This window comes from Podarcis muralis, chromosome 5 (assembly GCF_964188315.1).
Source record: "Podarcis muralis chromosome 5, rPodMur119.hap1.1, whole genome shotgun sequence".
Classification (NCBI taxonomy): domain Eukaryota; kingdom Metazoa; phylum Chordata; class Lepidosauria; order Squamata; family Lacertidae; genus Podarcis; species Podarcis muralis.
Window position 1 is genome coordinate 53615988 of NC_135659.1, and position 24916 is coordinate 53640903.

Here is a 24916-nt window from a genome sequence, read left to right on the forward strand (position 1 = left end):
GCAGGGTGTAGCACTCTTCATAAGTCTGGTGCTTTAATTGCCCCACTCCCTCTGTAGTGAAATGTCAGTTTTAATCTCCAGTTCTGAAAACATTCCTTCACTTCTGCTGAGTTCTTGGGTAGTTATCTCAGCGGAGGAACACAATGACAAGTTGGGAACCATGTCAAAACGAGCATTTCAGAAGCAGCTTGCTGATACCAGCTTAGTATATGTGAAGAAACAACCACCCACTACTAATTGGGAGACTGCTTTCTTGGGAAGTGGAGTGGAATAGCTCTACTTGGAGGTAGGGGAACAGTCACTTTTCATGCAGAATCCAATACATTTGCTGGGGGAAGCATGTAAAATGGATCCTGGGAATGGTTCTTCAACTGTTTGCTTCAGCTCCAGCACACAAAATTGGGAAGCTGCCACAGAAATGCTTGAGTTCCTGCCTGTGGTCCTGGGAAGCCAGCCAGCCATATGCTCCCATATGACACACTGACTTTAAGAAAATAATGTTTGATTCAATGTACAGAGAGATGGCGTACAAGGACAAACCATGACAATTGTCCATCTCAACCAGGGCTGTCAGGCTCAACCAGTTCATGTAGTCTTGCTAGAGATCTCCTGCTTTTTGGACACCAGTATTTTAAATAGCCATGCCAAAGATGGAACCAAGGACCATGTACTGTAACTGGATACAAGCCTAGTGTGATGGTGGTGGAGGAGGAGATAAACCTATGATAGAGCCAGGTCTGAAACAGGGAGAGTGCTTTCATAGGTGTTTTTGCACCTCCCTCAGAATGCCCCATATATGGTGATTTTTCAGGGTGTAGCTCCCCCCACAAAAAAAACTATTCATGGGAGAAGACAGAATATATCAACCTGCTGCCAAGACAATGGTGATGATGCGTCCTGCCTGGCTGTGCTGTCAGACAATTAAATGGCCAGTGCAATATGATAACACAGGGATCATTGAGGCAATGCAGGCTTCCTGCATTCAAGTGTGAGTGTAAATTAGGGCTTCATTTGGCCTTAGGAATATTGGACATTGCCAGCTCTGATTTGCTGTGTGGTGCCATGACATCACCACACTAGGAACAAGGCAGCCAGTTAGCTGGGATCACACAGCCAGAAATGAGATGCCCGGGGGGTGGGGGAATGGCACCAAAGCAGCAGTCAGTAGGGGTAAATGCATTCAGGGGCTGTTCAGTGAACTTTTCTCCTTCCCCAAGGATTCCCTTTCATGCAAAAACTGTTTGCCTGTGAAAAATCTGGCATAGCACTAGTTTCAATACCAACTGAAGCTCTGGTCCTTTTAAAAATGGTCATCTTCATTTACTAAACCTCCTTCCTCCTTGGTACATAAAGACACAGCTCCATGTTCCATACACCATCACTATTTTAATTTTCACTTAGACCTCTCTAAATAAGTCTACTCAAGAGTTCTTCCAGCACCACCTTCCTCCTAGCATTTCTTGTGGCTCAGTCTGGGTCGTTTTATCCTTCCTGGATTCAGACACTGGGGCTGTGGGGTGCCCCTCTTGCTGGGGGAGCTCACCTGTAGCCACCGGTTCACCTTCACCTTCCTCAGGACTTAGGAGGTCCCCTGCTAACTCTTCGATGTTTTCCAGGCTCAGCAAGCCAAGGCCTTTGTAGTAGTCGTTCAGCACCCGCTCGAGAACCCTCACTGCGTCGGAAGTTCTGAAATGTCTCTCCAGGACTTGCGAGAGTCGATACCACACTGAGTGGGGCTGGGCAGCGGTCGGCTTTGAGGGCTCCTCAGGATGAGCTTGCTCAGGTTTTTTAATCACCAGATAGAGGATGGACTCTGGGCCAATGAGATAGTCTGATAATTTGTGCTCCCCCTCCAGCACTTTCCCCTGGAACAACAGGGTCTGCTGGTTCTCGGGGACATTGAGCTCTTCACACACCAGGCTTTTCACCAGAGAGATCCTCTCCTCGCCAGACACCTGAAGGCGGCACTGCTGCCCAAGCAGCCTCTTCACTGTGAGCAGCATTGCCTTGCTCAATGGGCTAGTAAATCATGCCCTGCCTGAATGAGGGAATGGGAAGGGACAAAGAGGAAGCCAGCGATTGGCTGATTTTCCTCTGATGTCACAATTCTACCAGGGCCAGTCACTGTGAACTTTAGGTGTTGAACAAAGGGGGGAAGTTTGGATGGGGGATAATTTCAATTCAGATTGCACTTTGATATGATTACTCCCTAATTTGCACTTCTTGATACAGCACGAACTGAAATCGATATTCTTTGAAATTCACACTTCTCTGCATTATGCAATGCGGTGAAATGATATGTGCCAAAATATATAAACATTAGGGGAAAGTGTGCATAGAAATGCACAATGTTAGTGAAGTGAGCATACAAAAATGTGTATATTGGGGACTGTTGCACACAAAACACTACATCTGGAGAAATGTGTACTAAAATGCTAAGTTGCCTCTGAGCCAAAGGAGCAGCCTGAGTGTGCCTTGTCTGCACTCCAAGTATTATTAGATGAATCAATTCGTCTCTCAAAAACTGCTTATGCATTCCAATCATCAGTACACAATCTCTGGGCCTTTGCCTTTGTAGAAAACAAAGCAACTGAGGAGCAGGATCCATCTGATATTAGGAACGCAAGGAGAGCCCTGTTCAATCAGGCCAAAAGCTCTTCATTCCATCGTCTTGTTCTCATAGTGACCAACTAAATACCTATGAGAAGTCCACAAGCAGGACATGAGTCAAAGAGTACTCTCCCCACTTGTGATTCCCAGCATCTGGTATTTAGAGACATATTGCCTCCAACAGTGGAGGAAGAACAAAGCCATTGTGGTTAGTAGACACTGATAGCCTTATGCTCCATGAGTCTGTCTAATCTTCTTATAAAAGCCATCCAAGTTGGGGACCATTACTACATCTTCTGGGTGTTTTCATTATGGACTCTGTGAAGTTCTTTCCTTTGTCTGTCCTGAATTTTCCAACATTGAACTTCACTGAATGACTCTAGGTTTTAGTATTATATAGGAGAAAAACTTAGCTATCCACTTTCTTCATCCCATGCACAAACTTTTACACCTCTAGAATGTTCCTCCTTGTCTTTTTCTGAAACTAAAAAGCCTCAAATGTTATATACTCCTACTATGGAGTTGCTCCAGCCCCTAGATCATTTTGGTTACCCTTTTCTAAGCCTTGTCCAGCTTTACAATATCCTTTTTGAGGTGAGGCAACCAGAACTGTTCACAGTATTTCAAGTGTGGTTGCACAATAGATTTGTATAACGACATTATATTTGCAGTTTTATACTGTACTATGTGACATAATATTTTTTGCTCCAATAGGTATCACTTTACACTTGCTTGCATTGAATTGCACTTACCATTTTACTGCACATTCTCTTGTATTAATAGTGTATTTTTATCTTTATAGTAAGTTACCTTAGGTATTTTGTAAAAAGGTAGACTATAAATCTTCATAACAAATAGAATAAACTCGCTGTCTCATTTCCAGAAAGGGGAACTGTTTCTTATCTAATTACACTGCTATGAGACTCTTCTCATTTTTCAGCAAGGAAAACCATAGTCTGAGCAGCTTAGCAAAAATTTCACTTCGTATGCTATTAGAACAATTCTTCTAGACACATTTCAGAAAGATTAGAGATCACACAGAAAAGGCATAAAACTGTTCACTGCCATTTTAAATTATTTCTGTTGACAGATGCCCTGAGGTGTTGTTGGTTTTTTTTTTGTTTTTTTTTTTTTTGAGGAATAAGTAGGAGTAAATAATAAAAAATGGGGGTATCTAAAGTAACACTGAGTAACATAACCCTCCAGCACAAGGATTTCCACTTGGCACAATCGGATCTCCCCTCTCCTCCACTTGTGTGCCCCTTAAATATGTTCTAGGGCAGGCTTCCTCAACCTCAGCCCTCCAGATGTTTTTTGCCTACAACTCCCATGATCCCTAGCTAGCAGGACCAGTGGTCGGGGATGATGGGAATTGTAGTCTTGAAACATCTGGAGGGCCAAGGTTGAGGAAGCCTGTTCTAGGGGTTCCTGCAACCCCTTCAGGGCATGTGCAGGGGATAAGTAGAAATCCTTGTGATGACGGGACATGTTAGCTGGATACTGTCCACAGTTTGCAATTCCTTACTTTACCACAGAGCTTTCCAAACTGTGTGTTGTGACACATTAGTGTGTCAGCTGCAGTGTGTAGGTGTGTCACGTGAATGCTCCCCAAGCTGCTCCTGAGGCTAAAAAGAGGTTAAGTTTAACCTCTGGTTTGCTAGTATAACAATTACTGTGTTGTGAAATGATGCAAAATAAATTTACTGCATCGTGAAGTGATACCTGTCTAAAAAGGGTGTCACCAACATAAAAAGTTTGGAAAGCTCTCTTCTACCTGGTTAGAGTCTCCTATTAAAACTTTAAGTAATAAACAAATCTACTACTGCAAGGGGACCGTGCTGGAAGGGATCTTAACTGCCTGCATTCCTGGATCAATTCTGTGGAACATAACTCAGACTGCTTGAAATGACCAAGGAAAATGCAAGTATCCTTCCTCTCCATCCACAGACATCAATGGACTCCTGGAGGGGAGGAAGGCATCTTTCAAGTTTGCAGTCTGTCCCCATCATGCAACTGTCCCCATCAGCTGTGTCACAGACCAGCAAGTGCTCACAGGATAATTTACCCATAATAGCTGGATTTCATTTTCACTGTAATTTAAAAACAAAATCCAATAGTGTAGTGCTCCAGAAGGAAAAAATGGCCAGATGTTTGCCGGTATCAGAAATTTTACAGATAAACTGAGCAAGTACATATCAAGGGACCACCATGCAACCAGGCCTCCCCCAAATACTCCCAATTCAACCCAGGAAGGCGAATCAGGTCATCACCCCCATGTCTCCAGTTCTATCTCCCCTTATGGTATAGAGGAATTGAGATAGTTGAGGTGTAAGCCAAGAGACAGGTTGACTGAACCCAGGGAAGAAGAGTTATTTATCTGCTGCATCTGTCAAGAGGCAACATCCACCCAGGTGCTCATTTTGTCACCAGGCTCTATGAAGTCTGTGGGTATCAGGGCAAAGCCAGAAAGATGCTGTACTCACCCATTGAAGTCCCTAATTTCCACTGAGCAGAAATTGTCTGGATTTCTTTCCAGGAGATACGTACAGATCTCAGGATTCATACACAAAAGTAGCCACTAAGTTGATAGGCATTTTGTTTTTTTTAATGCTTGTTCATTCTTTTATGCGACCATGTGCTTCTGTTGCATGATCATGTCACCATCACACTGTTAACAATGCAGAGATGGGGAGGGGGGAGCCCTACGGTCTCAGTATGTTACACCTTGAAGAAGCTTGGAGCCCCATCTGTAGTTCGTTACAATTTGTGAGCAAATGTCTGCCTGGTGACATTTGCTCAAAACAAATGAATTGGCTTTGCTAAAACTTGATTCTTATTCTAAGCTGACACACTGTGTCTTGGTCCCTGCTGCTGTCTGCCTGAGAGACATTCTGTAACCTCAGCGATGAAAGTTAAACAGCCGGGAGTGTTTGGGGACAAGTAATCAAGGCTCAATGTGGAGTGCTGGAGCAGTCCTACCCACTCCCATAGTAGCATTTTAATGGCACCCCAGACCTAAACATATTTACTCAGGAGGCCTGTTCAGTGGGGCTCTCTTCCAAATATGTTAGAATTGTAGCCTGAGCATATAATCAGACTACAAAGCACAAACAAACAAATAGGAAAATGCATTCTACCATATTGCACCTGGCGATGACCTACTGTACTTGCCTATTCCTGAATGTTTATAAATACAACAGGCTACACTTAGATTTGGTTTTGAGTCTTCTCAGAGCAGATACCATCTCCTAGGGAAGTGAAAGCACCTACTTTATTGTCAGGTCCACTTATCTACTTAAAGTAAATGCCTTTACTTCTACCACATTCACAGTCCTGGTTTGCAGGAACCCAGAGACTAGGTTCTAACAAAACATCATTGGAAGTGGCAAACTTTTGTCTGGACTGACAGTACTATTCCAGATGGCTGTGGGTGTGACTTGCAGTGGGAAAGTCCAGACAAAGGCTTGCCACTTCATCTTCTGTTTATGAGAACTAGACTGGGATGGAGCATCAAGGTAGGATGAGTTACTTGCTTGGGTCACCAACATCCAGACTGAGGAGACCAGGATTATGCGACATTTAACCAAGAAGCACAGGCACAAACAAGGTGCCCTGGCAAGGGGTCAAATTAAGCAAACTACATTGGCATGCACATCTGTGCAGCAAAGCTATTCAAAAATTGAGGCTTTCAAGCAAACAAAGGAGGAAAGAATGGCACATTGATGGAAATGGGAAAATGTCACGAGTTTCTCTTTCCATGGTGAAGCCTTCAAAACAGAAGATTGCTCAATGGAAAGAAATAGATATTAATATTCAATTATACTGGGACATGATCAGCAGTTGTTTAGCTGCTTGGTGCCACTACAGGAACAAAAGAAGGTAACACCCCTGATCCAGTTAAATTGCCTTCCCCGTGAAGGGCCAAGCCATTTGTAATCCACCAGATGAGACTGGAAGCAGCTGCTATGAACACATCCTATTCCCTGCTCCCAATCCTCTCAATTATACAAGGTCCCTACATCCACTAGATGGGACTCCAGATAGCTCCTTTTCCTATTAGTATGAACAACTGTATGCACCACCTATCTTTTCTCCTTTCATTCACACCACCATGATACTGTTTTCCATCCTAGCAGCTAACAGAGAAAGGGTTCTGTCCTTTTGGGATAAGAGTGGGGGCATAGCAGAAAAAAGCTGCCATACTACTTTTGGAACAGAACAGCTGGCCAATGTCAATGGACAGAAGCCCAACAAGGAGCACGTGAATAGCAATCAAAGCTGACACTGGTATTTTGCTCAGCGTTTTTCAATTGATCTGAGTCTCAAAGTGAACTACTCTGAATCCATTTAGCACCTTCTAAACCAATCAGTAATTGAAGCAGCCCAAAAGATGTAGGAAAGCCATATTTGCTAGGACCTTGAGAGCTGTATAAATCCATGCCGCCACCTGGAGGAGAAGGAAAGAACTGCAGATTACAAGCCATATGAACAACCAGTTTTATCTCTTCTCTCTATGCCCGGTTGACCGAAGAGAAGCTGCCTTGTCCTTGGGCACACGTACTAGCTCCGATTCCCTCTTCTCAAACGTCATTGGAGCAATTCTTCCCAACAGATGGGTCTAGAAAAAACTTCCCTTTCCAGCCACAAGTCATAATTCATTTGGAAATCTTCAGGCAGTTCTACGCGCTGGCCCAGAACACTCTGCAAACAGTTATCCACAGGTAGAAAATCAGGATTGTTATGTGCCCGGTCGTAACGGCGAGAGTTGAAACGCTCTATGCTGGCACGCAGAGCACACTCCTCAGCCTGGAAGTCCCAAGGACGTGCATCCAGATCTGCAAAAGTCATGAAGCAAACAATCAGCTGAAGGAGCAAAAGAGCTCCAGTCATACCCCCACAATGAAAATGCCATACAATGCCATACAGGCAGTCCAGCATTATGTCATCCCATTTGGCAGATCTTTAAGAAATACAACTTCTAGGGATGAGATGCATAGGGACTTCCCAGCAGACATAGACATCAATAATATCTCACACTTGTATTCCAACCTTCTATGAAGAAGTATGGAGTGACTCTATCTTGTCCCTTATGGTCACTCTAGTACAGTGGAACCTCGGTTTTCGAATGTAATCCGTTTCAGAAGACTGTTTGACTTCCAAAACGTTCAAAAACCGAATATCAATGGGCGGTCAGCAAAATCCATTGAAAAAATGGAAAAACATGCAGCAGAAGCAGTTCAATTTCCAAGGCGCGTTTGAAAACAGAGTCAATCACTTCCAGGTTTTCTGTATTTGTGTTCCGAATTGTTCAGCTTCTGAGATGCTCAAAAACTAAGGTTCCACAGTAGAAAATAGTTTAAGGCTGAGACCCAGTGACTTGTCCAAGACTACACTATATGGTTCATTGCAAGGATCTGAACACGTATTTCTGAGGTCCAAGTTCAACACTATAGTTACTGTACCACACTGTCTATTAAGCAACATCAATTTAGAGGTGGGAAAGCACATTCCTCAGCTTGCTCTGTTTAGGATAAGTGGAGCCATCACCACACGCTCCTAGCAATTACTGATGGGATCTGTTAACAGGAAGGCAGATGGGTGATTTAAGGGAACTGGCTTGGCATAGCAGTTAAAGGCTTATGAAAGACTTGGGAGTGGGTGGAAAGAGGAGAGACAGATCCAGGACATACCATTGCCATAAGCCCAGTCATCATTGAGCCGGTGCCGCACTTTTTGGTAGATTGCTGACATGGTCTTCATGTTGCTCTTCCTCCACTGTCGCCCCAAATACTTGGTCTGCACTTTGAGAAGCTTCAAAACGTAAAGCTGCATCATGGCTTGCTTCACTTTGAGGGCTCGTTTCAGAATGGGTGCAGACTTGAACACCACCAACATCTGAGAAAGCAAAGGAACACTCTCAGTTTTCCAAGACTTTGTCTGTGCCTTGGTCACCATCCATTTGCTTAAGGCCAAAAGGATGGTACATGCTCAATAAAACCTTAACAGCACTATGAAGAGGAGGCCCTTCTACTCACCATAGTCCTTGAGTGCTTCCACTTTGTTAATTTGTTCAGTATCCTAAGTAGATTAATGCAGGAAAACAGGTTTCGCCAGCAAAACTGATTGTTGTCTCCAGCTTCCTATGGGAAAAAAGCAAAACAAAGGAAATATTACCAAGTAAGGAAAGTGAGAAATTGCCCCTTATTGACAATGCCATCTCCACCCCTCAGCTATATATGTTTCTGTCCAGGTAGTTTAGCTCACCAGACTCTCTGCAGTCAGCTCAGGCAGCTCATGCACCACACAGTATGGGTAATCCAAAACAGAGATGCTAAAAAACACAAAAAACCCCAAACGGATCAGAATGGATGAACCCCAAACGGATCAGAATGGATATTTGACTGGATATAGTCAAATATACCGTGTCCAAAATGGTTGCCCCTGCCAGGTTCAAACATATGAGAAAAATGATTGTGACATCATCTCCACCCACTGCTATTCAGCTGGCAACAACCAAGAGGCTTCACACATGAACATCTTTCTATATCTGCCTATCCCAGATAGTTACCTACTGCCAAGAAAAATAAGCAGATCAGCCAACTGCTTAGTAATGTTTTAGCCCACAAGGGCAATGGTGTCTGTTGAGTCCAGTAATACTCATGGCCATGGGATCTACATGAACGTCACTCAATGTCTTTTCAAACAAGCACATTTTAAACCTATCCATTTTGCAGACAAGTAGTAGGGTTGGTGGAGAGGAATGATTTCTCAGCAGGTGTTTTTTTATCAGTGGGATGAAACATCTACCTTTCTGCAAGTTAAAATTGTGGAGGATAACTAGTTATTCTTAGATATCCCATCCGGATACCATCTAGGTGTCCCACTGCAAAGATAGTGTGTCACATTTCCTGTCATAGCATTTTGGGATACAGGTGTGCTAGAGATATTCCCACCTACCTGTTCTTGGCAGTGATATATGACATGATGTTTTGATTGAAGAATTTCAGTATAAGGGGGATGCAGTTGGCAAACACTAGGTGCTGGGCCATGTATTCGAACTGGAGCAGGAAACAGATGTGATAAGAATGGTTAGCCTAGCAAATTCCAGATTCACTTCAATCTCTCTTTCAGTTCCAATGCTGATTGCTCATGCCATTTCATGCTTACCTGATAGACATGGTTTAGCTTAAAATGCTTAAGCAGTAGAAGCAGAACAGCAGAAATGGCCTTTACAATGATTTCTTTGTGCCTATTCACATCAACACCTAGTTTCATACTCTGCAACACAGTTGTTCTGGAAGGCAAAGCAGCAGTATTAGCTTCGACGGCCTGTGATGGTGACTGTGGTAGGGCAGATCTGTCTGTGCTTAATGCTATTATTTATATTTTAGGGCAATTCTCCTTTAAGTAGCACTTTATGGTCTCTCTTTTCTATAGGCCAGTGAAGAAGGTTGCTTTAATTTTAGTTAATATATGGGTGATCAAGGAAGAGATGGCAACTCCTCAATACTTTTCTCCAAGCCCTTCCTGACTCTGTTTAATATGTCAATAAAATGAAGAATTCAACAAGCTGTGTGTGGCTCCATTTGCCAACATAAGCACTTCAGGGTGTAATAGGGAGAACAAAAGCTTAAAAGAAAAAAGTACTGCCTTGAACCCGTGTATGCTATGTGGCAGAACCTATTTACCAATCTTATGAAATCTTTGTTGCTCCAGACATGGAGAAGTACTGTGCATGTATTAATGACACATTCAAATTCAGGGGAAAATGGTCTTCTATTGAAGCACGAGCATCACCACTTAAGCTGCCTTGAAGCTTCTCAAGAGATTGTTGACTTAACATCCCTCTCCATATTTAAGAGGCCTGCTATTTCTAAGGAGACCCATTTTAAAACAGCTTTTCAGGTCCAGTCCAAACACTTCTTTTCTCTGCTAGCAGATCTCTTAATTCTAGGCTGCACACATCATTTTGCAAGGTTCAGGACAATCAAATGTTCCATCATATGAAAAGCATTTGAATTTTTTTTATAAAGAACAGCAGGAAAGGAATGTCTAAATATACAAATAAATGTCAGGCTGCCCACTCAACGCCCAACCACAGAATGTCAAGTAAACATCCATTCATTGCCTTTGCCCTTCATTCACCATATGCGTTCCCTCTAAGAATAAGACTCACGGCATCTCCTCTGGCAAAACATCTGCTAGGATGTTAATGGAATCGGTCTTGGCCTTGGAGGTGGGTGCTGCAGCCAGCAGGATCTTCAGCAAGGCAATCTGTGGGTGAAAGTTGAGTGAAGCAAAGAAGGCTTTCAGAAGTGCCAAAGAACAGGAAAGAGAAGGAAACTCAAAAACGGGAAGAGATGAACATGAAACATTGAAGGAAATAGCTTGTCACATACTGGCAAGCAAAGAAGAGATATATCAGAATGGGAGTTTGCATAAGCCAGCAGTGAAATGCAAACCGAGTCTAGCTATTTCTTCCATCTTGAAAATGGTAGAGAGGCTAGAGTTTAACAAATGGGAAAAGGGTGTGCTGAAGCCTTGGGAATGAACATTAGGAGGAAATGGTAACTCACCATGTACTGTGGCAGGCTAGGAAGTAGACCCTGGTACAAGATTTCTGCAGGAACTTGTTCAACCTCCTCTTCCCCCTTTATTAACACAAGGAGATAATAGCATCATTCACTCCAACCTCAAGTGCATGCTAAGTTAGTCTGAATATTATGAGCATTCATCCAGAAACTCAGCAAAACTTTCCTTAATAAAGAACTCCTTCCAGAGGCAGCTGCACAGCATCATACCACATAAGGGTTGGATCCTAAGTCTCTCTTTCCAATAAGAGTGTCTCATGGGCAGAGTTCTGATGATCCAAAGCCAATAATCTGATTTGCAGGTTAGGAATCAGGAGGGATCAACTCTTTGACCAACTCACAGCATATGCAGATAGCAAAGATCAGCCAAATGTCCAGTTCCAAATTAGAGATTCACACTTTTCTCCTTCCACTTCTTCATGCAGATGCTTTTTAAAACACAAGTCTTCCCCCTTTTGAACATTTGCCCTATGATACTTACCCCTGACAAGGGAGAACGCAGATACTCTTCTTCCATCTGTACTTGAATCTCAGCAATAGATGTATATTTGTGCTATAAAGAGACCGGGCAAAGAAAGTTAACCTCATTATCTTGGAAGCCCCGTAAATTCAAGCACTTTTCCAGCTTAGGATATATTTCTTAGCCTGAACAAGCAGTAACCAATTAGATGAGATATCTTCTACACATGCAAATTCAGAAGTCCACACAGTGAGTACTCACCAGCTTAAGAGTTTTGATGCTCTCATGAATGGGTCTAGGCAATCCCACGACTGTGTTAGTGTCACTAGAGGGGGTGAAAGCAAAACCAGTCAGCCAGTAAATATCATAAGTGATACAAATGAGCTATTTTGGTAAAATTGTTAACAGAAAGTTAGTCAATCTGATTAAGGGATTTCACTCTTCTCTCCGTAATGCTTTCAAACAGCACCTTTTATTTTTATTTATTTATTAAATTTCTATACCACCCTTCATCCGAGGATCACAGGGCAGCTTACAATACCTGCTAGGCATGTCCTGATAAATTGAGTAAGAAAAAAAAATTCTCTTTCATTTGTGCAAGAGCTTCCTGCTCCTATTGAGCCAATAAAAATTGTTTATTAGTAAGTTCAGATATGATTCTCTCAGGCTACCTAGCAACCTAAAAAACAGGAATGCTTGGAAATTATAGGAACCTTCCTCTCAACTTTAAAATATAAAAGCATGCTAGATTTTTAAGAATGTTCAGTTTGTGTAATTATTATGCATCAGGAACAGAACCTGAAATAAATAGGAGGATCTAATTGGATGTATCTAAAATGTAAGATTTTTTTCCTATTAAAATGAAGCACTAATACATAATAAAGAAAGAATTATGATTTCTTAGATTTGGAAAAAAGTTTGGTTATCTGGATTCAATCTGTAGTTCATACGTACCCTCTGCAATATGGTTTTGTGACTTAGTGTAGCAGGTTTTCACCATTCCTATTAAGCTTTTAGTTGTACCAGCCAAAAGCCTGGAAAATGTCTGTTACCACTTGATATGTTAATTTATTTAGCAACTATACACATGGTGGGTGTCCTAAGTCTTTTCCTGGTCCTATTCTTCATCTGTCCATAGCAATATTGTGTGTGTGTTTGTGTATACCGGCACACCTTATTTTTGTTGTTTAAGTATTTTAGTCCTTTTGGTTACTCAAATTACAGCACAATACGATAAAACATTATAGCTGCATTTATAGTTTTGAGATGCATGTATGATTGCATGTACAGACCTCCTGAGATTTCAGGAGCTGACAAGATGGGCAGCAGAAACTCAGTGTCTGAACAGTATTGGCATAACACAGGATGAGAAACGATTATGTGAATGCTTAAAAAAAAACACGAAGCCTGAACAGCTTGATGTCTTTACTTTTTTTCAGCAAAAAGTGTATGCTGCCAGTTACCCAACACATTAACTGCATAGTAAGAAGAGATCGCCTACAAACAAGCTAAGCACAAGAGGCAACAAATTTGGGGCTCCATTAACTCACCTTCCCAAGGTGTAGCCAATGAATTTGCTCCGACTTGATTCCAGAAACATCTCAATGTCTTTTTCTCTGAAGAAAAGAGAAGAGAATCATATTCAGACAGAACTTTAGGGCTCCTCAAGATTATTGCATATTTCATTCACCACAAAGCCCTGGAGAGATGAAGTTCCTTAATATGCTAGACACAAAAAAATGAGAATGGCTCTTCTGATCTCAAGCAGCCTCAAAGACATCAAGGCTCCCAAACATCATCACAATGTCAATGAGAGAAGCCAGAGCACGTATTTCGTTATAGTTATCACATTCAGTAATCTATTAGGTGCAATAACCAAGTAGTTGAGCACTGGTTTGAGGCTGAAGATGAGAGCCTTCCAGTTCAGGGATTTTCTTTAAATACAACAATCCTGTATAGGTGCTCACCTGACCTTGGGTGCCCAAGGCAAACCTTTTGGGCAAGTCAGTCGGTCAGTCGGGGGGTGCTGGATAGGAGGGGGCATCACTTCATCTCTTTCAAGAGGGAATGTCTCTCCCTCAAGACTATTGTCATCATCATTCTCCTCCTCTTCTTCCCGGGAGTCATCAGCTTTGTAGGGATCTCGCTCATTGAAGGCATCTAAGTTATCCTGTTTAATGAGAGCCTGGAAGAATACACACACAGCAAATGACATTATAGTCTGCCTTCTCCTTAAGCTCAGTGTCTTCCTAAACAAAGGAAGATTACATCCCACCCAGATTGTACCCTGACTTACCTTGTGCTCTCGACGACCCCGTTTTTGCTGCTGCTCAATCAAATCAGAAGCAGATGCTGGAGGGGAGGCAGCCCTCATGTTGCGAATCACTTTTATGCTATCCTCAGGAAGTGGGGGGAGCCCCAACATCTCCCTTTTCTCTGCTTTCATATCCTGGAGTTCCTCAAATCCTCCAAGGGTGCACTACGGCAAGAGGATAATTGCAGGTCATTCACTTCCATTATCTCTTTGGTCACTCATAAACCCTTCAAAAACCAGTTTTTTAAAGGTAAACTAAGACGGGGGAATGGAGGACTCGCTGCAGTTATAGGAATGTCCATCATTCTTCAAAGAACCATTTGTGTATATGGGAAGGCATAGCAGAGACCAAAGAACATAGCATTTTAAACCTGTCTTTATGCTCATATGAAACATTTTCACAGCTAACTTTCAAACAAATGAAGTTAAAGACATTCGCTCATGAAGCTGAGAGCTCCACATTCCTAGCAGACACACATACAGTGGTACCTCGGCTTTTGAACATCTCTGTTGATGAACATTTCAGTTTTCCAACACGCCTTGGAAGTCGAACATGCCATGCGGCTTCTGCTGAGTGCAAGATCCTGAGGCCTAACTGCTGGCTATTGAGTTTTCGGTTTTTGAACGTTTCAGAACTCGAATGGTCTTCTGGAATGGATTACATTCGAAAACCAAGGTACCACTGTATTTAGCATATCCTTCTCTTTCTTCAAGAAGTTCAGAGGGGCTTACATGAGACTTCTGGGCAATTCTCATCCACTCACTGACAGGGAAAGATCACCTTAGGTTAAACAGTAGCATATGATACATGTCTGTGGTATCTGTACTACTATGCTCTTTACTCGGCAGATACCAAACAGCCAGAGGAACACCAAGAACTCTGGAAAAGCCAGGTAGGCTTATCTGAAATAGGTGTGTTTAGCTGAGTGGCAGCTGGACCACATTGAACTGATCACAGAAGTAGGTCCTTTGAAAACTAGCAACAACATTGCACTTTATTGATTTCATGATCATTTAGTCTTAAACAGCTGAAAAATATGTCCTTATCATCCACAAATGGATTATATTATAGCATTCTAGTTGTAGCACCACCGTCTTTAAACTATACATGTCAGCAGTTCAAAAATAAAAAGGAAAAGCAAGCCAAATGTATGCAGTACGAGTTTCATTATGGCACCAACTAAAATAACTTCATTTATTTCTATGCTCTTTTTAAAAAGATTATGCATTAGTGCACTGCAAGTCCATTTATTAACTAACCTGAGATACTTTTCTAGTCAATATCCAGAAATCGTTTCTTTAAATATGAAAAATTAAAACAATTTGGTGTGGTGGGATAAACATTTCATAGTTAAATAAAATTATGGACTGCCTGGTTTTCAAATTTAGGCCAGCAAGTGTGCTTCTTTGTCAGTCCTAGGATTCCCATGTAAACTGAACCTCTTCCTAAGATACTTTAGCTAGCGAGAAAATATTCATCATCTCTTTCTTCCGAGTTTCAAAATATCTATAAATTTGTTAATTTAAACAAAATAACCCAGAAGCCTCATTTCACATTAATAATCATTTTCCTTCCAATGTGTCAATGGCAGCTTGATTTGCTCAGGCTTGGATGCATGATGCCATCTGCTATTTTCAAGCAATCAAAAAGCCCTGAGGATACCCAGACTCAGCTAGCAGCCAGCATAAGAAACCAGCAGCACTGCTTCAGGGATGTGCCAAATGGCATTATCAGGACATATATGAAAGGAGTTGAATAAGCCCAACAAATTACAGAGCAGCTCTCCTGTGTGTCTGTTTTGTCAACAGTGATGGAAGAGATCAGTAAGGGATTTTTTCCCCAAGTCACTATCTAAGATCCTGCTTCAACCCAGCACTGTTCATAGCTTGTAGGTGCACTGCACAGTGCATGAAAAGGGAGTGGTCCTGTGCCTGTGGGTATAATATCCCCACCCCCAAAACTCCACTGCTGTGTATTGCAAAGTTTCCAGAGATTTTTCAATGGTGGTGACAAACTCAACCTAGGATATTATCATACAACACACATAAGTCCTTGTAGTGATTTACATTTATTGGTTAGCTACAATAGAGCTTTTAATAATAAAAAGGACTCCGGACCTATGCATGTCCTACACTTAAACGCTAAGCATGCTTGTCTCTGTACTGATCTCAGTCAAGAAATTAAAACAGCAGCACCACATCTCTTTGTGTAATCCTGGTTATATCCCAAGGGTACAGAGTTTTTAGTTACAGCAAAAGCAGCAATCTGTTAAAAGACCAATTATTCGTAGGCAACAACCTCTTACCAGGACAGTCTTCCAGAGCAACAGCAACACCTTCTTCATAGGGAAGTGTGGGGCATGGCCACTGCAGAATTTGGTCACCATTCCAAAGAGCATCACGGAAAATGGCTCATTGTTATACAGAGGTGCCCCTGAAAGGCAATATATTGGCGATGGCCATGTTACATGCAGATGCCTCAGTTCTAGCAGTATATATTCCAACCCCATCCTCTGCCGTCAGTTCACTAGTAGGTCCAACATAACAGCCATTATATTGTCCATAACCACTGTATTTCCTCTGGTCTATGTATACACTGTCCCTGCTTCAGTTTAGTTCTAAACATCCTGCCCATTTAGCTCAAATGAAAAAAGATACCTTTCCATACCTGGCTAGGCAGTTTTTCTTGCAACAAAGTAATTGCACCTTACTGGCTTACTGATGCTTACTTCAAATCAAGAGACTTATAAAACAGCCTTAACAAACACAAAATGGGCAGCAACAGAATCCTTACCTAGTTCTGCTCTAAAGGTCTGTCTCATGGTCTTCCACTCAGGCTTGTCTCCTTCACATTCCTGACGGACAGTCTCTACGATAAGGTACATAATATTCAGCAGCACCCTGCAAAATGGATTGCAAAGACCAAGCAGGTTAGAAAGGCAAACTCTGACAATATGGCTCAGCTTATTCAAAACTGCAGGGGTAGGAGAGAGGGGGCTAGACTAGCAAAGTGTGCACAAGTGATGTCCCCCCCCCCCCCGGCTTCATCAGAAGTAGCAACATTATATGCTTGGCACAACAAGAAGACGACAAGTTTTACTGAAAGAAGCCAGCATTTTCCTCCTGCTCCCAGTCTATATTGCCAAGGTGACGGTTGCTTAGCAACCTGTATTTCTAAAAAAGAAAAGAAAAATGTACTCATCATTCTAGTGGGTGTACCTTTACATAAACCACAAGCATCTCCTGGAAGAACTCGCCATTTTCCAGCTATAGAGGTTTCACTACAGATGAGGTGATTGTACTGTGCAAAGCCACTAGCACACAGTGTTAGCTAGTACACAGTGTTTCTTCCTAACATACTCTATTCAAAGCTGTGTTGGGTTTGGTTACCTATCTTTTCACACACACACACACACACACACAAGTCCATTAGATCAATGCAGACAGCTGAAGGCACAACAGTATGCTGCATCAAATCCATAAATCTGATTCTTGCACAAATGTCAGAGAAGTATTCAAGTAGATACTGAAAGCAGGGATGGGCAACCTCAGACCTGAGGCCACATGCAGTTTCGCAGGCCTCTCTGTCAGGTACTCAAGTCTCTTCCTTAGCCATACCCCTCATCTGGCCTCTCCTTGAGTGTTTTGCCTAGCTGGAATATGTCCCTTGAACTCTGATCATGCTTCTTGCTTGCCTGAATGGAAGACAGAGGGATGTGTGTGAAGAAACTGCCTAGTATACGAAGGTATACAAATTCACATTAGTTTCTCTGCCCACTTTTTCCTCTGTCCTGTCCACTATTAGCATGTGGCCCTCAGGCTGAAAAAATATTACCACCCCTGCTGGAAGGCTATGATGAAGTTGCACTATATGGTGTAAAAGGTCCCTTCCACCTCTAAATGCCATGATTCAAAAAACACACAAGAGCATATGCAAATAGAGGAAAGGCTGCGGAGGAAAGGAAAGCAAAGCATTCTTTTAAACTCATGAGTCCTTCACAGGGAAATCTCATCACATCTGTGGCCTATATGACAATACTCCTCACCTCAGATCGGTGCTGTCAGCCAGGGAGATGGCAGGCTTCCTCACAGCACTGCTGCAGGCAGCACTGTTGCTGAGAGAAAAGAAGCAACATCAACTTAGCTCTTGCTGCCTACAATCTGGGATCAAAGGCTTTTTTTACACAAGTCACATTAAGATTATAACATTAAAACATCACTGTGCAGTTTGCATATCCTGTGGTCTTTCTCTGCAACTAGGCACCACTCTGCACATGCTCTAATTCCTTCACATATCCAACAGCAGCTGCCCAAAACAGTTGCTATGAGATCTTACAAACTGGATTGAATTCAACTACGAGAGAAGCATCTGCTCCATAGAACCAAATTACTAGACATGCGATAACAACTTTGTGTTCCTTTTTTTTTAGATAACTGAGTAGGAACATGTTTGATCCTACTGAGATCAAAGGAGTGGGCTACAGAGGCATTCATCTGAGCCCAGTATATACTAATCTTTCTATCAATCCATGTTTAGTTTTTAGCTGCAAGCACAACAAAGCCACCCTCAAAAGTAAGTGATTCTTGTTTGGCACTACAAAGTATAATAATAATAGTATCATTAATAATATTAATACAATTATTATAAATGAATAATTAAAAATCAAGTTATTCTAGATTACTTTTCTATTTCCATTACCAGAATAATAGCATTTCTTAATCAGATACTGGAAAGGTAGGTGAAAAGAACTTGCTGTGTTACCCTACTGCCTTAATACTCCAGTCCTAAATTCTAGGGCTTTCTATGGAATCAGATAAAAATTGGATGGATACCAGAATGAATCTGGCATCTGATCATTCACAAGCTGTAAAAATATATACCCTGGTGGGGCAGATCATAACCAGGCTATCTAAACAGCCTACATTCCTCTCAGAGGCCAACTCTACAGCAACATGGAACTCACTCAATTTCCATGTTCAAAAGTTCCACCAAAGCATTGAATGTGCCAACTTCAAGCAGAAGGAAAACGTTGTATCGCATCCAGGACTGAACTTCAGCTTCAGAGCTGCACTCATCAAATGTGCCTGCAGCCACAAAAACAAAAATCATACCAATTTGCTCTCCATTTTACAGATAAAGCATGTTGTTGTTCTTCATAACTGATATGTTTTTCCTGATTCTTATGCTTAAGGGCAGAGAATTCACAAAATTATAATAACACAAAAATTATAATACAGTACTATGAAAACAACCGGCTAGAATGTCAGCTTCCTGCAGCATCTGGAACCTGCTGCAGGACAGAGAACAAGAGTGTTACACAATTATAAAATAAAACATGGCTTCCAGTGGGACTTGATGGCACTTGATCACACCAACATCTCAAGGGATAATCCCACCAAACCACCTCTGTTGCCTGAATATTTGGTGCAATGGAAATATGTCACTAATGCAATATCATGCATCTGTACTAATATGGAGACCATGCAAGCTCTGGACCACTGCCTGGACTTGGTGGTGGGCTGGATGAGGGCCAACAAACTGACTTGGAATCCTGGCAAGATGGAAGCGTTTTGGGTGGCTGGTTCCCAATAACTGGCCAACTCCCTACTTTGGATAGGGTTGTACTCCCACTTAAAGAGCAGGCTCATAGTCCAGGAGTGCTCCCAGATCCATAGTTTTCAGTAGAGGCCCAAGTGCTCTTAGTGGTCAGGAGTGCCTTCTACCAGTTTTGGCCAATATGACAGCTATGGCCATTTCAGGACTAGGCCACTGTCACCCATGCGCTGGTAATCTGCAGGCTGAATTACTGCAATGTTTTCTATGCAGGGCTACCCTTGCAGTTGGTCCTGAAGCTGCAGGTAGTGCAAAATGAGATGGCTCGACTGCTCACTGTGGCAGGCTGCTGCCACCATGTTACACAGCTGCTAAAAGAACTTCGCTGGCTGCCAATTACCGGTAGTTACTGGGCTACGTTCAGGGTGTTGGTTTTGGTGCATTAAGCCCTATACAGCTTGGGACCAGGATACCTGAAAGATCGTCTCACCCCTTATTTTCCCAGCAAATAAGTGTTCTCTGTTGGTGAGGGCCTCACACAGATACTAACAGAGCAGGGGGGGGGGCTCAGTCCATTCTGCAAAATATAGGAATCAGATCTTTTGTGACGTGGCACCCACTCTTTGGAATTCTGTCCTGTTAAATACTACACAGGGACCACCTCTGTTGTCTTTTTGGCACCTTCTTCTTTCAACAAGCCTTTTACAGGTTGCATTTCAATTGGAATTGCTTTTAGATGTTTAAACTGTTTCATTATTTGTGCGTTTGCTGCCCTGGGTTCCTTTGAGTGGAAGGGTGGGAAATAACTTTGATGATAATAATAACTACTCAGGTTAATTATATCTGCATATGTGATAGTCAACTACAAACTGCTGCCTCTGTCAACTCTGATGTTCAGGCACACTATGAGCAAAGATGGACAACCATCTTGATTTACTATGAAAAGTGACTAAGTCTAGAATCTAGCCCCAAACAACTAAAAATGAAAATGAAAATGAAACTAAATAGATCTGCTAGTACAACGGAAGTTCTCCACCCTCTCCTCTCCTTGCATACCTCCTAAATCTGTTCTGGGTTTCTCCTCAACTCTCTGGAACAGATTTGGCACACATATTTGGCAGAGAGGGAGGAGGTTTCATTGTACAAGTGGAAATCTCTGCACTAGTGGATCCATTTAGTAGAATACTGCTCTCAGTCATTTATGCAATAAAGGTAGTAACCAACAAATTTCCTACATCTCTATTCTTTCTTTCTTTTTCAAAAAACAGGCTTTGTTTCACTCAAGTATCATGTTAATAAATATTCCATGAAGACATTACACAGCAACTAGCAAACATTTCATAACTGAGTATTTCCTCTGGCAGTAATAAAGGTATACCTTGTGCAACATAGAGGATGGCTCGGGCTACCCTCAGTCTTCTCTCCCGAGCAGTGACTTCAAGGCCATCAAGAAGCCTCATGGCATGGGTACGATGTTGATCGGTGTCCAACTCTGTCCATTTTTTATCCAGCACTGTAAAGTCAAACAGTTTGCTATAAGGCTGCTTTCTGAAACTACAAAACAGACCCTCAAAGATCAGGGAGCTTTAGCCTCACAAGTCACAGGGCAACTTTGCTTTAGAAGAGTCTGGGAGGTCTGGCTGAATTCATAAGAACCCAAAAGCCCTTACAATTCTTATGAGTTAAAAGCTGTGGTAAGCACCCTTCAGTCTGGCACACTAGAACATTCAGAAAATTCATAAATAAGGATGCTATGCTATTAGATCAGGCCCTCTCATTTACCTTAAATACCTTCCATTGCTTCCAAAAACTCAAGATTTGCTTAAAATACAAACTATTAAATGGCTCAGGACCACAATACCAGGCCCTGCAATCATCACCTGAGGCCCTTCTTTGTTTGCCTCCTCCATGAGAGGTCCAGGGTGGAAACATGAGAATGAACCTTTTCTGCAGTGGCTCTCCATTTGTGGAATGCTCTCCATGGAGAGGTTTGCCTGAAGCCTTCATTACATACCTTTAGGCACCAGATGAAAAGGTTTCTCTATAACCAGGGCTATGGCTGTTGAAACATTCTATAGCCTTTTAAATGTGTCATTGGTTTGGAGGGGTGTTATTGGTTTGTTTTGAGGTTCTTTATTATGTATTTTGTGCTCACATTTTGTATTTTTATGTTGTGAACCACCCTGTGATCTTTGGATGAAGGGAGGTATACAAATTAATAATAATAATAATAATAATAATAATAATAATAATAATAATAATAATAGATTAAAATAAAAGTAAAGTTTCATGAAAAGATGTAAGAACATACTTGATTTAGCAATCAATCCTTTGGTATTTTATTTCTATCACAAAGAGAAAGATCTTACATTTTGAGCACACAAAGACCAACTTCTAGAGCACACACAAAGCAACTCTACAAGACATTTTCACAGCAAAAAGACAATACATCACTCTTACCATGCAGTCTAAAATCTTCCTCAAAGCATTTTCTGTTGAGCTGGAATTCCGGACCTTCAGTGTAACTGTACAGTTCTGCCATGAGATAATAAATACACAAAATCTTACAATTACCAAGTTATATGTTATACAATACCTGAGCATGGTTTAAAGCAACATGACTAGAGACAGCTATTTGTCATAACAAGTGGAAGAATGTTAATAACACAGAGTGTTAAAGAAGATGGCATTATTTGAAAATTGCTGCCATGGGTGAGCTTTCTCAAGCTAAGCCCTGCCCCTGTAGGATGGGAACCACACCAATGAGGCCTGCTCATAACTTTGCAAGGGAAGATCCTTGAGATGCAGGGAGAACTAAACTGCTTGATGTAGATGTACCATGGTTAATACAAAACATGGTTAACAAACCTACTTCAGACTCATGACTTAACATAAGTAGTTTGCAGACAACCCTTAATCATGATGTAGGTATTCAGGTGCAAGCAACACTTAACTGTAGTTACAGAAACAAGCAATGGTTAAGCATAATGGGTAGGATTCTGCATAACGCTAAGGAAATAGTTCCATCAGTGCAAGGATTTCTGCTTGCCTGATGGAACCATCTTTCCTCTCCTCCCTCCCTGCAATGTTACTGGATATCTCCTATTACTGGATACCTTTCTGAGTGAATTTGGGAAGGTGCAGGGGGCTCTCAGGGGAGGTGGGAAAGCCCCACTGCTCTAGCAGATGTCCTTGCACTGGGTTTTACAAGCGGAACATGATAGCTGAATCTGGGCAATGTCCGCACATCTCTCCTATTGAAGTAAAATAGGAACATATACTACTGAGTGAATGTTCAAAAGTACATATGTATATTTAAAGCAAAAACTAAGACACACTATTTATTTATAGCGGAATTCTTTTTTTATTTAGAACATTTCTAACTTGCTCTTCATTAAAAAATTATCCAGGGTGGGTCAGAAAATAATAAACTGAGAGTTTTTATGTGGATATCACTTCCACTCAAAACAACTTTCCTCACACAGCAGTAATCACAAGATAAAACCTGAAAGCAACTAACAATGAATATAGGAAGGAGCAACTCAAACAAATCCGTTGAGTTTTCAAATAGGCTTGATTTTTACTTTGTAGCAACATCCATTATAATAAAATGAAACTGTTTCGAAACAAAGCACAATATTAGAGTAAAGAAGGTCATAGTTTACCTGACAGCTCAGCAGCCCACTTGTCTGTGTCTGCATATTCAAACTCAAAATCTGGAGATTCCGAATAGCCCTGGGTGAAGAGGACAGTTTAGAATAAAACTTTTTTCCCCCAGGCAGAATCCCCTAAGGGTGTTAGGCTCAGCCTGAAAGGGCTCTCGACTTTCCCCACGCAGCTTCACTGTTACTATGGTAACTTGCAGATGACTATGGCAATGCTCCTCTCCCTGAAACCTGCTTTGCCACATTGCTCGGCAACTTCGAACTTTTAAGGCTTGCCTGGAACTCTAGTTTCGCGGACTGCCGTGCAACCTGGACAAGATCTGTTCAGAGTTATAAAACCCACTCCCAAGTAAATGTCTACAGATAGGACTGCCGATTTATAATCTTCCGGGTTGCCACCCTACAGGCAACCCTTACCCGAGAGTAAGAGCCCTTGGGCACAGGGCAGCTTACTTGTGAGCAAGCGTCTGTGCTGCAAAAACCTTTTAGAAAGGCAAAAGGATGGGGGGGTTCCCCAAAAGTTGCACTTTTTGCACGAGGAGGAAGCAGCTGCCTTGTGACCATGGCAGGCTCCTCTTCGGGATGGGGATGGGAAAGAGCCTTTATTTGGGAAATGGCTTCGCGTGAGTAAGGGAGGGGAGGGAAGCCAAGGCTCGGGTGGAGACTAAACATTGCACGTCCACCGTCAGCGCAGGGACATCCCGACACCCCCCCCCCCCCAATTTCATCTCTATTTTTAAACCGCTGGTGACATGCAGGGCCCGACAGGTGAGGGAAGCCCGAGTCACCCAGAGGGAGCCGCTCCCTCCCTCCCTCCCTCCCTCCTCCCGGCTCCTTGAGACTTCGGTAGGAAGCGGCGAGTGGGCGAGGACACGTCCTTCCCCCCACCCGGAGCCCCTCGCCGCCCCGCCTGACCTCCGAGTCCTTGCGCTGGTTGCGGATGGGCTCTCGGCCCTTCACCCCCGGCGTCGCCGGCGCCGCCAGCCCGAGCCCCGCGCCCCGTTGCTTGTTGTTGACAATCAGCAAGCCCGGACCACCGCCGCCGCCCGGCTCCATCTCGACGCGCCGGCAGTTCTCGCGCGAACTGGGCCGAGGCAGCGCTAGGTTCTCGCAGGAAGCGACGCCATCTTGAGCGTGGCGGATGGGTGCGGCTAAGATGAGAAGCTCTTGTTTCATGGACAGGAACAGATTGAGGATGGCGAGCGGATCAAAGGACTCTTGTGACCTGGCGCGGCAGCCATCTTGGTTGCGTCGCGTTATCCTCCTAAAGGCGGCGCTGCCTGAAAGCTGGCATTTCTCCGGTTTTTGTAAAGCCTGTGAAATGGTTCCCAAGGCAACGGAGGCTCGTTTGGCCATAGCCGGGAGCTGTCACGTAAAGTCCCGCAGACGGTGCAAGTGAAGCGCGCTTATGCAGAAGGGTTTAGCTCTCAAAACGTCATCTCAAAAGCAGCAGCTTCATGATGGACAAGTGCACATGGGTGCGAGAGACACAGGCTGTACGCAGGGGCGGAAAGAAAAAATTGTGAACGCTGGAATCAAACGGCAGTGAATTACAGAAAGCACTTCCTGCATTTCACTGTCATTCGATTCCACTGTTCACATTTCCCCCACTTACGCATATATTCCAGCCAACTGAGGACACTTCGTGCATCTGACAGAGGAGACTCAAATAGAAATGCTTAAGGCACAATAAATTCGTTATATGCCACAAGACTCTCGTTG

General features: G+C 42.7%; 2 protein-coding genes across 3 annotated transcripts; both read right to left on the reverse strand.

The window, feature by feature from the left end:
* Positions 1–1366: 1366 nt before the first annotated feature.
* On the reverse strand, positions 1367–5051 carry UBL4B (ubiquitin like 4B). The gene has a single exon (XM_028733847.2). It carries the CDS (start codon positions 2001–2003, stop codon positions 1422–1424), a length of 582 nt encoding a protein of 193 aa, XP_028589680.2. The 5' UTR covers positions 2004–5051; the 3' UTR covers positions 1367–1421.
* A 142-nt stretch (positions 5052–5193) lies between these two features.
* Positions 5194–24291, reverse strand: STRIP1 (striatin interacting protein 1). 2 transcript variants are annotated; one of them, XM_028733850.2, is made up of 21 exons: positions 24110–24291; positions 23195–23264; positions 21990–22064; positions 20908–21042; positions 18940–19060; positions 18022–18084; positions 16770–16876; positions 16282–16409; positions 13958–14140; positions 13629–13846; positions 13212–13277; positions 11923–11986; positions 11683–11754; positions 11187–11261; positions 10787–10884; positions 9778–9904; positions 9568–9668; positions 8875–8941; positions 8646–8750; positions 8301–8505; positions 5194–7445 (listed from the first exon to the last, which is right to left on the reverse strand). In XM_028733850.2, the coding sequence occupies exons 1-21, from the start codon at positions 24248–24250 to the stop codon at positions 7198–7200; spliced, it is 2469 nt and encodes an 822-aa protein (XP_028589683.1). In that variant the 5' UTR covers positions 24251–24291; the 3' UTR covers positions 5194–7197. The 2 variants fall into 2 exon arrangements, with proteins under 2 accessions (XP_028589683.1, XP_028589681.1); XM_028733848.2 differs by having other exon boundaries at positions 18022–18090.
* Positions 24292–24916: the final 625 nt, after the last annotated feature.